This window comes from Melanotaenia boesemani, chromosome 10 (genome assembly GCF_017639745.1).
Source record: "Melanotaenia boesemani isolate fMelBoe1 chromosome 10, fMelBoe1.pri, whole genome shotgun sequence".
Taxonomy (NCBI): Eukaryota; Metazoa; Chordata; class Actinopteri; order Atheriniformes; family Melanotaeniidae; genus Melanotaenia; species Melanotaenia boesemani.
Window position 1 is genome coordinate 16147650 of NC_055691.1, and position 15548 is coordinate 16163197.

Below are 15548 nucleotides of genomic sequence, written 5' to 3' on the forward strand. Positions count from 1 at the left end.
GCTCTTCAAATGGAAAGTTTGCCGTGAATTGGTTACCATCTAACCCAAACCTCCAAGTTAGGAGCATTGCATCATATGACTCACACCTGTGGATATGATGACATTCTACTTTTATGTATGGCTGTGGACGCTGTGCACAGTCACCTCTCTGTGCACTGGCTGCCCAGGACGAAGACAGATCTAATGTTTTATTCAGCTGCCATTCATTAAGTCACATTTACATGAGAAAGCTTTCATAGCTGTCACATGGAAGAGTCAGGTGCCATCCCTGGCATCACCTTGCCGATCAGCTCTGTACTACATGGAAGTTGCGGAAGACAACAAGCAGTGATGAAACAGTAAATATCTAAAAGGACTTATATTTTGTTATATTTTGAGCTTTATCTCAGATCAAAACTTTTGAGTCAGGACTGTTTTATTTGAGCAACACTCTTGTTTGGCTGCTTATGTGCAAAAAGCACAAATCACTGACGATTTCACAGCGTTTTGTCATGTGAATGATGAAATTAGTTGCTTATCAGCCTCGTTGTTGCAAAACAATTAATTCCATCCTGACTCAATGTGGTGCTCTGATCCTCTTAAACTTGCATACACAAGCACACTTGCACAGACAAGCTTGAGGATAGTAGTCTCTTGTTGTCATTCCTTTATAAATTTTTGAATCTGCCTCATAAAAATAACCAAGAGTGAAGGAAAATAATGGTAATTGAAAATATCATTTTTTCTTTTACTTCTTAACTTGTTTAGTCCTCATTCTTGCCCCTGAGTGATAACCCACTGGTGTTTTTAAGCATGGTTGGCTGTGTGCAAACCCATAATTGGTGAGCCCCCTGAATCGTGGATTGGACCTTTAAATGTCAGATGGTGGGAAAGGGAGGACGAGCATCCCTGCCCACCCCAACGTTTATGCAAGGAGGCACTTGTGCTGCGTCCATGTCTCTGCTCTGCTGACAGCACTGGCCCCAGTCACACAGCATTAGACCGCCTCGGCAGAGTCACGCATGCACACACTCACACACACACACACACGCACACACACACACACAATGGTGCACACTTCCAAAGCCTTGGGCAAGCTCATGGACCATATTCATATTAGCTTATACAGCTGAACAGCAATCCAGTGTTTTACTTTTCTGCATGTTTGTGAGCATGTGTGTGTGTGTGTGTGTGTGTGTGTGTGTATTGTAGCTACTCTCTGCTTCAGCAGATTGGAAAGGGGCATTAAGCAAACAGGAACACTGTCAGAGCCTGCACCTTCAGAATGAAACAAATGTACTACATTCACAAAGAGACCGATAACTAGGAGGAGGTGACAATTTATGAGTACTATTGGAAAGAATTCATCTCCATTATAGGTGACTGTTGTATTGCCTTTCAATCTAAACAATAGTGCAAGAAGACATCTCATCCAGAGTACCATGAAAACATTAAAGAACGAATTTATTTAACGAGTTCATTGCAAAACGTTTCTGATGCAACAACCTGAACAGCTACATAATAAAAAACCTGCTTGCCTTATATAGTCTTGGTCCTTTTTGTTTCTACTAAAACAGCTGTAAGTTTCCCATTGGATGGGTTCCTCAAAAACCTCTAAAGGTGCCGTCTGTTAACCGACAGAAAGACGTCAGAAGCAGATTGCTTAAACCCAGATGAGAGGGGAGATGGATCCAGCTTGTTTTTCCACAACATCCCCATCCCGCAGAAGATGAATTGTGATCAAAATGAAAATCTGGAGTGAATCTGGAGTGATTCTGGACATTATTTTCTACAGTGTGGCAGAAAAAAACAGGCTACTTCCATCAATAAAACCCTTAAGGAATACATATTGACTCCACACTTAACTTAAGCTAATGGTTTAGCTTTACGGTGCCACAAAAATCAGGAGAGAAATTGATTTATTGACTGTTGTATAGTGTGTTCCCAACTTTACTATGATATATGATGTAATGGCACACATTAACTTTTTAGTATGGGAATGTTTCCAATTTATTTTGCCATAGACAAAAACAGATGACACCAGATCCAAACTGACATCACGTTGAGCATTGGATTAGTCAGCTTTTCATCAATGTACAGGACTTTGCAAAGGGGGGGCTCTTAGATAAATGCTCAGTTAAATTCAAGCGGTAGCAATTTTTGGCTGAGAAGAGTACACAAGGGAGTAACGGGGTGAGTTAGGGTGTATTCACACAGCCGCTGTTTGGTCCTCTTCCACGGATAGCATCAGCACTCATTAACACTCTGGTGTGGACCAAAGATGCAAACTCTTGTCTGCTTGAAAACTGGGAGTCTTGCTTGACTTGCAAGCGAACACCTGGTGTGATTCACTTGCAGTGTACAAGCCATTAAGTGAACCAAAGAGAGGAACTGATGTAGAATAGGTTGTAGAGCAGGGCTACTCAAGTATCCCTGTACCAACACACCTGAGTCAAATTAGTCATTGTGTAGAACCTGATAGGCTGTTAGATCCACTTAATTTAAATCAGGTGTGTTGAAGCAGGAAGACATTGAAAACCTGTTGGACTGTGGCCCTAATAGGACTGAATTAAGTTGCCCTGACTTAAAGTAACACACTGGATAGCTCACTGCCTTTACTGGGCAGCGTTTTGTAAAAAACTGCATTAGGTTTAAACACCAGAGTTTTCTGTTTTAAGTCCTGGCCACTGGATAGGCTGGATTTTCTTTTTTAATCCTACATTTTTCATCTTGGTAAGTGGTTGTTTCAGACAATTTCGCGTTTAGCAAACAGTTGATGTAACTGCGTGATGTTGTCTAAGTGGAGTAAAGTGCAGTGTGAAGGCTAAACCAAAAGAAGGTGCAAACTTTTTTCAGCGTTCACCTCCAAGTTCCGATGTCAGTTTCAGACAATAGCAAACATGGTAACAGTGGATGAGATCATGACAGAAAGAGACATAAAAGGAAGAAGCGCAGTAGACACTACTGATCTGTGCGACCGTTAAACGCCACGGGTTCTTCTTCTTCTTTGTTCCTTTCGCTGGTTGCACATCAGCTATACTGCTCAACACCGCCACCATGGTTCCTGCCACCCGTAGTTCTAATGGCTAGGTTCTAGCTGTGACAGTTTCTGGTGGTACTGCCCCTTTACTGCAAATTACAAACAATAAAGATGCAGGAGACAGAAAAAAGGCTCCTTTAAAGATCTCCACTGTCTATTAGATACTTACATAAACATTGTAGATTGTGTCTGCAGTGGACAGTAGGCAACATTTGAAAAACAAATGTGTCCTGACACTTCTCTATCAGTCTTCATTAAGGTTTTCTGCTGTTCTGCCATAACTTTTTCTGTGGAATTGGACTACATGGGCCAGTTGTCACTCCACACATGCCTGACTAAGCCTTGGGCACCCACGACTCTGGCTGTTGTCCTTCCTTGGACTACTTTTTGGAACACCCCGCAAGACCTGTTGTTTTGAAGATGCTGTGACCCAGTCCTCCAGCCATAATAATTTGGTTTCTGTCAGTGCTGCTCATTCTTTGTAACACATCAACATCAACTGACTGCTCTCTTGTTGATTTATACTATCTACTGCTTGACAAGTGCCCTTGTAAAGCTTATTATTTTTGCCTGGCAGTGGTTTCTATGGCGTCCATGACATGAGCTCAGTAACACACATCTGCTGCTTTTGAACTCTGCTGTGGCTACTCCAGAGGCAGAGGAGTAAGCTCATGTATTCTTTGTGTTTGCTCTCCAGGCTAAATAAAATAAAGTTTAATGAAATGAAATTAAATGAAATTATTGTTTCACTAGTTATTTAATCAGTAGCAAACAGGCCAAATATTACCTCCTGCATAGATTTTCAATTAATAAGTGCTGCAGTTAATTAAGATGAATGTTGGCTCAGAAGGCATAATCGCAATCACATGTCACAAGATCAATTTTATTTATTTTATGCATGCTAGTGCAGGAGCCCAGTTTACCGTCTCAGAGTTGCCTTTGCAAGTAACATAAGCTGACAAGCCCATGTCTGCTGAATGTTTGTTTCTTCTGTTTTTCATTTTTTGCTACCACACAGGAAAAGGACAGGCAAAAGTTGTTGTTCAGTGGTTATTGTGTATATTACTGTTGTTTTTTAGCAGCAAAAATAAATAGAATAAATAAATACAATTTATTTTTCATGAACATGATTTGAAGCAGGCTCCTCAACTTTATTATCTGATAATAAGGTCATCACATCCAAACAATGCTGCACATACTTCTTTTAAGCATCACTTTAAATCACTTTATAGATGACAACATTTATATATATTAGTGCTGTCAAGTGATTGGAAATTTTTAATCAGATTAATCACAGCTTACAAATTAATCATAAGTAATCATGATTAATCACCATTTGCAACTATGCCTGAAATATGCCTATTTTTTACTGTATTGCATAAACAGAAAGAGCAAGATAATGATCACTTGGGGGTTTCTTCCTTGTTTTAAATTAGATGACTGCTTTAGCTGTAATAATCAGTTCAATATTACATAAAATCAAAACCTTAATAAATACATCTGATATTTGTTTTCCCCTTTTCCTGGTCAGTGCCCGTGCCTGGTCCCCCATCTAAACTTTTCTAGACCTGTCCCTGCATATCTGAAGTATAAATCCTTTCTACCACCTGTCAACTACTTTATTATAGAGTTCCCCTGATTTGAATCTCAGAACCTGTTCATAATTTCTCTCACTACATTTATGGCCCCTGAATAATCAGACCAGTTTCTCCAAAATCTGCACAGCACCAATGATTTAAAGACGTCCCCTTGCTTCCTGTTTTATTCTCACTAGATATCTGAACCTGATCTGTCTTCATAGATGTGTCTTATGTCTAGTAGATTATACAGCTGTGTCACTAGCAAACCTCATTAATATTGAAAGTTATATAAAATAAAGGCAACAATATCTAACTGAAAAAACTTTGTGATTCTTCAGCTTCACGTGACAGTGACATTGATTTCATTTGATATGAGACTGATAAATTTAACTTACTTTAGCTAGCGTGTCCAAAAACAATACTTTTGGGGTAAATATGTGACAGTGTGAACCATGAACAGCTAGTTTCGTCCTTCTGAGCTGAACGATAAACAAATACATTATATATAGGTCTACAGCCACTCACCAATAAACGGAAGTAATGTTTAACAAAGAATGGCTCATAATTCCTTACAATAACTTCAAGTGAGTGTAAATGTCAATTAATTATGACTATATTATAACGACACCTAGGTTTCAACCTGTAACAAACACTACTGCAGTGGTTCTGGACTAGCATGAATGCTGCAGGAAACATTCAGTTTTGCAACTGTGGGCCGTGAGGGCTGAATGGGTTATCAATTTGAGACACAGGAAATATTATTTTGTTCCATTACAAGCTCAGTTGCAATCCAGCTTCCCACCACTTGGTGGTGGCAATGCATCAGTCAGTTTTTTTTTTAACAAAAATGTTCCGCTAGCCACTAGCCTGTGACAAAAAGAAGAAGGACTTGTACATTCACACCAGCCTGTCTGATTCAAATCCCAGTTTGTTTTCTTCGGAACATCCAGTTCATTTGGTAGGTGTGAACGTGCAAACAAACTCTGATGCAGATCAAAAAAGCAAACTCTGGTCCAGCTACAAATGTAGGTCTTGGTTCGCTTTGAAGGAACCAAATGCAGGAGGCAGACTACAACATAAAGAGCATTGTGGGGAAATGCAGGGTATTGTGGGTAAACACAACCAAATAATAGATACATGTAGAGCAATAGTTGGGAAAAATGGCTTGTGGTCAGATGTAGAAGAACGCAATAAAAGTTCCAATGGAAATACGATCAACCCAGGACCGCTAGAATCTGATGCAGCTCCATGTTTTGCACTTATTTGGTGGAAACAGAAGTTGTTCTGCATTCACCAATAGATGAGATATGCAGAAATTTAAACTCTTTGTTGGTAGTCTCGTCTTCTCCTTCAGTAAGTCTTGATTCAGCACTGACTGTGTTGAGGACGGGAATACGTTATTCAAAAGGTTTAGTTTGTTTGTTTTAAACAAAACATTCAAAGTCCACCCCTAACCCCTTATGCATGACTGGAAGCTTTATACTTAAATTCTACAAAATGAAGTTTGCGCTCCATACCCATGCTTATCAGTGTAATCTCACTGAGATCAAACGTTGTATCTGGAGAGTCATTTGCCAACGTACAGAGAAAACATGAAACAATTAAAGCATAGGGACAAAAGGTAAAATGGCACACCTTTCATCACACTGTGATAAAAATGACTGCCGGGCTTAAAAACATTGTCTCAGTTTGTATTTTTACCTCAACACTATTCACTTTTCACTTTCATTATGCAAACACAGGTAACAAATTTATTAGTGTCTGGTCTCTCTGGTTTTTCAGAGCTGCCAGTGGCTGACATGTGACTCGTATGTGAATACTGTAAAGCTGCTAGAATGCAAATGAAATGCCATTTTAGTGTCAGCTGATTGCTTCTCTCTCTTCTCAGTGCTGGTTTGTCCTCAAAATACAATCCAGGACTCCTTCAAGCACTCACCAGTCCCCTCCACGTACTGCCCTTCACTTCCTCCTCTTGTCCTCTCTGAAATACCATTGTGCTGTAAGGCAAAGGTCTATTGACATTTAATTAGGGAGTTTTCCTCTGATGACAGGGTTCAGGGAATAAACACGCTCTCAGCTGACCTCTCAGTGTTGCTTGCTCACTGTTAAATACTCTTCAATCTAACCCTTGTTTCTCTCTGCTTTGTTTCTTATTTAACAGTTTGTGTCCTGTACACTCAAGGAATAGCTAACAGAGAATGGAGAGAGGTGAGTACAGACCTGAGATGGTGGTGGGGATTGTTGGCAGCGGTCATAAGAAATATTTTAATGATTCAGTTGTATTAGTTTTTTACAGGAAGCTTGGAAAATGTTTTGTCCGATCACTCTGTAACTCCTAGGATATTCACATAAAACTGTTTGTGTCTTTATGTGCATTACTTATACAAGTTTACCCTTTCTGGTGGCGATGTTGATAGGGAGACTCTCAATGCATTTTTTCATGTAGCACTGCTCAGAGAATTTAGTTTTAAAGATTAACAACATAGACAACATAGATATGCCATACGAGACTAGTTTATGAAATGTAAACTTGAAGTCCTACTGGGCCCTTTAAGTGAGTCAGGATCAAAAAGTGACTTCAGTTTTCCAACTTTTTAACTTCTGTGGGTCCCGATATCCTTCCTAATTGCATTCAGACTGGCCAACCATCTTACTTCACTTAACTTTTCAAATGAACACATAAAAACTGTAAACTTCTTAACCCTATGAAGTTGTAGTGTTTATTTGGAGACCAGTTTTGTCAGGGTCAGCACTTAAGGGGTCCATGCAAATTCTGTAGAATTTGAGGTCTGCAAACTAACTGCAAACATAGATCAAATCAACAGCAATTTCCTGGAAATCAGCAAATTTTCCTTTGTGAAAACCACGTCATTGTCAAAATTGTTCCACCAGTTCATGGTCTAACCATGTCTGGTCCAAAACATGGGATGCTGGTGTCAGGTGTTGTGTCATGAGTTTTATTTTATATAGAGTGGCATATTACTAAACACCATTTGAAAACCTCTGTTCATTAACACAGTCGGTTTGACTTCAAATCAAGATCAAAAGTCCTGTTAGCGCCAGCGCTATCTATGGTGGTTAAAGCCACCGTTGCCATCTAAACAAAAGGAAGATTGGCATATATTTATGAAATTAAAACAAGAAAATAGTGGTGCACAATTTGGCATTACAAGCCAAATTGCGAATATTTTTAAGTTCACATTCAACACGTTCAGTATGTGAAAATCTTCACCCTGAAAGGCTTTTTTAAATTTTTACTTTCAGTGCTTTAGATCTCAGTGCTGCATTTAACATGGTCTATGATAACATCTTATTAGACTGGCTGAAATACTGGGTAGGGCTTTCTGGCACAGTAATTAATTGGTTTGAGTCCTATTTAAAAGACCAGGACTGCTTTGTGTCTATAGGTAACTATAAATTTGAGTGAACCAAAATAACATGTGGGGTTCCCCAAGGCTCTATCTTGGGGCCACTGTTGTTCAACATCTACATTCTGCCACTCGCTCAAATTATTAAAAGCAACAAAATATGTTACCACAGTTATGCCGATGACACACAAATCTACATAACCATCTCAACAGGACACTACAGTCCTATTCAAACTCTAATCAACTGCATCGTTAAAATTAAAGATTGGATGTGCCAGAACTTCCTTCAGTTAAATGAAGACAAAACCGAAATAATAGTTTTTGGAGCCAAGGAAGAAAGATTAAAAGTCATTACCCAGCTTCAAACATCTAAGTTCAAAACTAACAACCAAGTCAGAAATCTGGTAATTGTCATGACTCACACCTGAATTTTAGCATTTAAAACAGTTGTGAAGTCAGCCTCTTATCACTTAAAGAACATATTAAGGATTAAAGGACTGATGACTCAGCAGGATTGAGAAAAACTTGTCCATGCATTTATCTTTAGTAGATTGGACTACTGTAATTCTGTCCTCACAAGTCTCCCTAAAAAAATCCATCAGACAGCTGCAGTTAGTTCAGAACGCTGCTGCTCCATTCCTCAGGACTGGAAAGTAGATCAAATAACTCCAGTCCTCAGATCTTTACACTGGCTTCCTGTCTGTCAAAGAACTGACTTCAAAATCCTGCTATAAGCTTACAGTGCACTGGATGGTTTAGGACCAAAATACATTCAGGATCTTCTGGTTCTTTATGAAACAACCAGATAACTCAGGTCATCAGGGTCAGGTCTACTTTCTGATCCCAGAGTCAGAACTAAACATGGAGAGGCAGCATTCAGCTTTAATGCTCCTTAAACATGGCACAAACTCCCAGAAAACTGCAGGTCTGCTGAAACTCAGCAGTTTTAAATCAGGGTTAAAAACTTTTCTATTTGCTGCTTTTATCAAAACAACTGTTCCCCACACTGGAACTTTATTTCTTGCACTTAATCTATTTTATTTTAGCTTTTTTCTTTCTGTTTTTATTTAATTTCTGTTATTTCTTTTAAAGTTTACTTTTGATGCCCTTGTTATTGCTTACTGCACCCCGCTGTAATGCTTTTAATGTTTTATGTAAAGCACTTTAAATTGTATTGTACATGAAATGTGCTATACAAAAAAACTTGCCTTGCCTTAGATGTCAGCATTTGGTAAATTTCAGGATGGTTTTCAAATATTCAATATTTTCATTAAGGATGCCACAGACAGAAGCTGATGATGATTCAATTTTAAAATGAACTCTTAATTATTGCTAAAAACAAAATAGAAAAAATGCTAAGACAGTGTGCTGAGACACAAATATGTGGATTATGATTATTATATTTAGACAGTTTGCAGTAATCGCAGCAGTCTATTGACATCATGTCTGCATTAGCCTAAGCTAATGCTAGTAATGACTAATAACAGCACAAATAGTAAGTAATTGAGTAATTGAGTCCTAGAAACTATTGTTACTCTAAAGAAGCTAATGTCAATCCAAATCAGCCAGTTTTAGTCAAAACAAATTAATTTTTGAAGTCAAAGTATCTTTATTAGTCTCCCTTTGGAGACATTTTTCTTGGACAGAGCCTGTTTGTACAGTCTAAACAAATTATTTGCCTAAACAAGCTAATCTTGTTGTAAATGACCAATAAAGATCCAGCTGTCAAAAGTCATAATGCAAGTAATGCTTATGTTTTCAAATGCATGGTTAGAAAGTGTTTATTAAATGTAACCAGCATGAAAATACAATCGCTCTTATTTGTTTTCTAGTTTGGGAGGACAGAAGTCATAGACAACACCCTCAATCCTGACTTTGTTCGTAAATTCATCCTGGACTATTTCTTTGAGGAGAGACAGAATCTACGTTTTGACCTGTGAGTTAACCAGACTTATGTGTGCTCATATGTTGTTCTTTTTTTTTGTTATTGTGAAAATTGTGGTGCAGAAGTGCTGCTTTGTGTTGTGCAAAGTTGAGTTATGAGTGAAATATTCATGCTTTGAGCAAAGGTAAATGGAAGTCTTCTTTTCTTTAAATAAAAATCAAGTTTTCATGTCACTTTTAACAATTCTTTCAATACTTCGAAATAAGACAGATAGCAACCCCACCCCAAAAAAGGGTTTTGTGATGAAATATTATTTATTTTCAGAAATCAGTACTAATGCCATCAGTTCTTATGATTCTTATGTATTAAACAGACTGTTAATTGTGCGCTTTTTAATTCATTTAGCCAATTACAAAGTAACATTAAGTAACATTTTTTATGGTGGTATGTAATGCAAAAAAACCCTCATGAAAGTTAAAATTGCCTCGCTTTAACAGCAGATACAGAAGATTGCTCAGTCTTAATCCTTTTAGACCTAAGTGCAGCGTTTGACACAGTTGATCATGCAATTTTAATTGACTGCCTTAAGCGCTGACTGGGTATCTGTGGGTCAGCACACAGTTTCCCAGAGCTCACCACTCATCTGGAACCTACTATGTTAAAACTGGCATTTCTGCAGCTCCTACAGCAATAAACAACCTCAGTGTGCCTCATTTCCCCATCTTTGACCAAGTGTTTTATATTTTTTTGCTATTTCTATTTATTTCTTCTCTTATTTTTTTTACATATTTTGCACCTTGCATGTTCATTAAAATTTCAGAATTCATATTCTTGAGTGGTATGAACTAACACTTGACAAAGTTCATAGATGTGTTGAGCCCTGGAAATTTGACCCAACAGCACTTCATTATTCAGCCAATGAAAAGAAATTTGTGACAATCTGTAAATTTGAAATCAGGAAGTGAAGCAGGGAAAGTTTTTTTTAACTGGGTAATGTCTGTGGAAATGTGCCAATGTTTTTTTTTTTTTTTTTTTTTAATGAAAAATTTTCCTGCGCTGGAAAGGGGGTTATTCTTTTTTGTGAAAATGACCTTCTTAGACTTAAATTTTATAAAAAATTCTTTGGCTGTATTATATACCACGTTGAATTTTAATATAATGCACGATTCCTCAGCGCTTGTGATTGCTGCTGCTTGTCGTTGAAGTGTTGCACGGAGGGGGGGCGCTTTGGTCACACTCATCACAGCATGCAGTGTGTTGTTTTTTTTATTGATTTTTTTTTTTTTTTTTTTTTTTTTTTTTTTTTGAGCTGTTGTGCTTTTTCAAAGTTTCATTGTCTAATGTTGTGAATTTACAAATGAAGGTTTCGTTTCTGGCCATTCTTTCACTGCATTCCCTACAGTACATGCAGCGTCCTTTTTATTCTACCTGAGCCCTGAAAACTGAACTGACTTGTCTGTTCTGGAAGTATTCAGCTTTGCCTTTTTAAGGTTTGGTTGGGAGCTGTGTGAGTTCGAGCTCCGGCTCTGAGTCAGGTGCCATTTCTTTTAGAGACTGGCGAAACTGATGTAGTCTTCTATGAAATCTATTATCGCCATTTATTTTTTTCCTAAATTTTGTGTTCACCATTTTTTTTGGATTGAATTTTGTGTTTTATAATGCTGCCTAATTTGTTTTCCAGGGAAAAATGTCAAATCAAAATTTCAACAGTTCAGTTGGAAAATACGGTAAATATCAAATTTATTTAGGGTATTTATTTAAGATTTATTTATTTTTTACTCCAGAGGCCTTTACTGGGCAGTTGTTTAACAGGAAAGGGGGTCAGCGAAGATAGGGTCACATAAAGCAAAGGACTTAGACTGGGTTTGGATCTGGTCTGACTGTTCCCTTTTGTATGTGAGCACATACAAATTCACTAGTTTAGTCAACAATGAGTGATATTTTCTTTGCCATGAATCTTCCTCGGGACAGCCTCCAGGTGCAGCTCACACTTACAGGGTGAGTTTGATGGAGGCTGCTCTCAATTTCTGGTGACACTCCTCCTTGTTAGTCAGTCAGTGTATCCTCAGCCTGATGCTTCACCTGAAACAGATGCAGCCTTTTAATTTTATGTAGAGCCACACAGTGTTGAATAAATTTTTTGGACAACTTTGGTGTTTCTACCAGCCTTTTAGCCTGTGCTGAACTTCTGGGGGAAACGTGAGCCCCGTTAGTGCAAGTGACGTCACACAGATGGGGAAGCTGCAGTAGTTGAAATGCAGTCAATTCTTATTTAGCTTTTCATGTTCATTTGGCTCTGGCAACGTGAAAAACTCATACATTTGTGGGTATAACAGATCATGTCCACAAATTCTACGATATTCCATAGTTTACAATTGATTCCAGTGTTAAATTCTCTGATTCTGTCCCTGTATTCCACATTATGGAAATCATGGGTCCTCCTCATTCCTGGGTAGTTAGCTCAGAGTCATGATAGCTGCCAGTGCAGCAATCTGAATTTTGTGGTTTTAAAAGAACTGCATTTATCTTAATAAAAATACTCATTATTTTCCAATTTTTCTTTTACCTAATTTGATGTTAAATCTACCTGTGCAGTTCTTTGTTACACTGGATGCCTAACGTGCGCCTTTCATAGCTTTTAACAGTTTTTCCTAAAACAGAGGAATCCCATTTCTTATTGTTTTTTTTTTTTTTTTTTAACCTGTCCTGTCCAGCATCATAGCAAGCAAAATGATAATCTGGTTGCTGTATCGTGCTGAACAAATTTGCTCTGCCAAGGGGAGGCCTATGGGCCACCCTCCACCTACTCCAATCTGCACCCCATATAACCCCACACTCACACTCTCCCCTGTACTGTACCACAACCCCCCCCCCCCCCCCCCCCCGACGATGTACCCACAGAGCCAGCTGCCCACCAGCGCAGCCACCCCGGGACCCGGCCCCTGGGGCAACCACCTCCCCAGCCACACCCAGGGAGAGCAGGGATGTGAGAGGTCCCCAATACCCTCTCCCTCCCCGCTCCTGACTGTTTATGTAGTGTGTGTTGTTTGCAATTATTGCCGACCGGGCATCCCCCAAGATCAGCAGCCCCTCATTAGCGCAGCCGTCCCGGTTTCCGGCCCCCAGGGCAACCACCTCCCCTGCCCGCTCCCGGCGGCGCCACAGGGAAGACGGGTGTGAGGTGTCCCCATTGTCATCCTCCCCCTCCCTCCCCGCTCATGACTGTTTGTGGTGAGTGTGTTTTTTGCAAGTAAAACTGGGGGGCAGTGACCATATTGTGCTGGGAGCAAGGTCATGTTAGTAGTCCCGCCCTTCATGCACCACAAGACACACCCCCCAGACGTTGTTTGCGTGTTGTGTTGGTGTTTTGATGTCTAAGTGTAATTTAAACAGAGAGGCGAGTCACCACAGGGTGCAGCTAAGGAAGCCACTTGGGTAGCCCCCCCCGGCTACACCCCGCATGACGTGCATGCCTCCCAAATCCCAAATGTGTGTGTCTATGTGTGTATGCAAGAGCGATAGAGAGAGCAGGGAAGAAGAGGGGTCCGGGGATGTAAGTCCGAAGGGAAGAGAACCTCCCTCCAAATTGTGAGCTGCCAGCAGCACTTGGCACCCCCGTTCCCCAGGAGGCCCCCCAGGGCAAGACAGGCCAGAGACAGTCGCCCCCCTACGACCAGGCCACGCAGCGACTGCAGCCAACGAGCCGCTACCGACCCAGAAGACACCCACCCACCAGACACCCAAGGGGGAAGGAGAGGAGTGGAAGGAGAATAGCGGGAAAGCCCAGATCCACGGCGCACCACCCCGAGGCCCCCCACAGGGTCATGTCATTCCTCCCCACCCCACCTACTCACCTATGATCTTACACACTCCCACTCATCCTTGCACATGCATACGCGCTCACACACAAACATTCCCCCACACCCACACAAACATCATCCAAAGCATAGACACACACACAACATATAAGCATACCTGTCTTACACCCCAGCACCTCCCCTTGTAATCCGCCGAATCCCCCTCAGCCCCCTCAGCCCCCCTTCAAACCCCTACACCCCTCCTGCCCCCGGCCATACCCTGGGTCTCAGGGCGGCAACCAGACACCAGGGCATGCACCAACCCACACCATGGCAGCACATCCGGGCAGGCCTAAACCCCTGGCACATACGGACCCCACCACCTCGGAGGGAGGGGGACCACCCCCAGGCACCAGAGCCCAGAACCCTCGCCCAGCCCGCACCAGAATAGCCCGGCCGCCCAGCCCAGGACCGACGCCCACCGACCCAGGCACCACCAGTGGCCTCACCCCCCGCCACGAGGCGACCCCAACCTACACTAAGTGATGGAGCTAAGCACAGGGGACCAGAGGGAATGAGATTCAGCTAAATTGTTCTTTGAGGAGTCAGACATTGTCTCACTATTGATGTGGTGTATTAAGAGATTCCTAAGCTGCTGAATACACAGATTATTTTTGGTTTTCCAGTTCACAAGGATAGTTTTCTTTGCGATGCATAATGCTGTGCCTATCATGTGTGCAGAGTTAATTGCCATATTAATGTCACCCAAGTCACCTAGTAGACAAAGTGCGGGGTTTGCAGGAATATTACATTTAAACCATGTTGACATGTCTTCACATACCTGAAGCCAGAACCTGCGGACAGGTGTGCAGGACCACAAGGCATGGAGATAGTTGTGTTTTCATTGCAGTGTGGGCAGATGTTTGATTGTGATAGACCCATCCTGAACATCCTTTGTCCTATATAATGAGTTCTATGCAGAATTTTGAATTGTATCAGTTGCATATTTGAATTCTTAGTCATTTTAAAGGTGTTTAAACATATTTGTGACCATTCATCTTTATTAAAGTTACTGGATAAGTCAGCCTTCCATTTTGAAGTTGGAAGACAGATTGAGTCTTCTAGTTTAGATAATAGTCTATATGTTTTTGAAAATAGCTTTGGGGCATTGAGATTCATGAATTCTGCCACCTTAATAGGTAGCTGTAAGTTTAATTGGTTAATGGTATATTTTTTACATATAATAGATTTAAGCTGGTGATATTCTAAAATTTTTTTGCTAATGATTCCATATTGTGAAGTGAGAATATTAAATGAGAAAAAGTTTCCATTTTCTATTATATGTTCTAACTGTTTTATTCCTTTATTTTTCCATTGAGTGAAATTGATAAGCATTTTGTTTTGCAGGATGTCAGGGTTGTTCCAGAGAGGTATAAACTTACATGGAAAAAGTGAGGATTTGGTTATTTTTAGAAATTCCCACCTAGCCACTAAAGAAGAACTGATATTGACACTTTTAAAACACTTATGTGTTTTGATGGCTGAGCTGATGAATGGCAGGTCAGAGATAACCAGATCCTCACACAATGCTTGCTCTACATCTAACCATGGTTCATCCAGACCGCTAGGTTTAAGCCATTTGGAGATATACTGCAGCTTGTTAGCTAAGAAAAAGTAATTAAAGTTGGGTAGCTCCAATCCACCTCTATCTTTAGTCTGTTGTAAAATTTTTAGACTGATACGTGATGGCTTATTTTTCCATAAAAATTTAGATATATGTGAGTCCAGTGACTTAAACCAGCTGGAGGATGGTTTAGTGGGTATTATTGAAAACAGGTAGTTTACTTTAGATAGCACCATAATTTTAACTGTGGCAACCCTCCCCATGAGTGATATGGG

General features: G+C 40.3%; 1 protein-coding gene across 1 annotated transcript in view; it reads left to right on the forward strand.

Annotated features, from left to right (window-relative positions):
• LOC121647077 (copine-8-like) overlaps nucleotides 1–15548 on the forward strand; it is an 88772-nt gene that overhangs the window by 20556 nt on the left and 52668 nt on the right. Inside the window, exons 3-4 of the mRNA XM_041996234.1 lie at nucleotides 6761–6807; nucleotides 9800–9903. Coding sequence (XP_041852168.1) covers nucleotides 6761–6807; nucleotides 9800–9903 — 151 coding nt within the window. The remainder of the gene's footprint in view (nucleotides 1–6760; nucleotides 6808–9799; nucleotides 9904–15548) is intronic.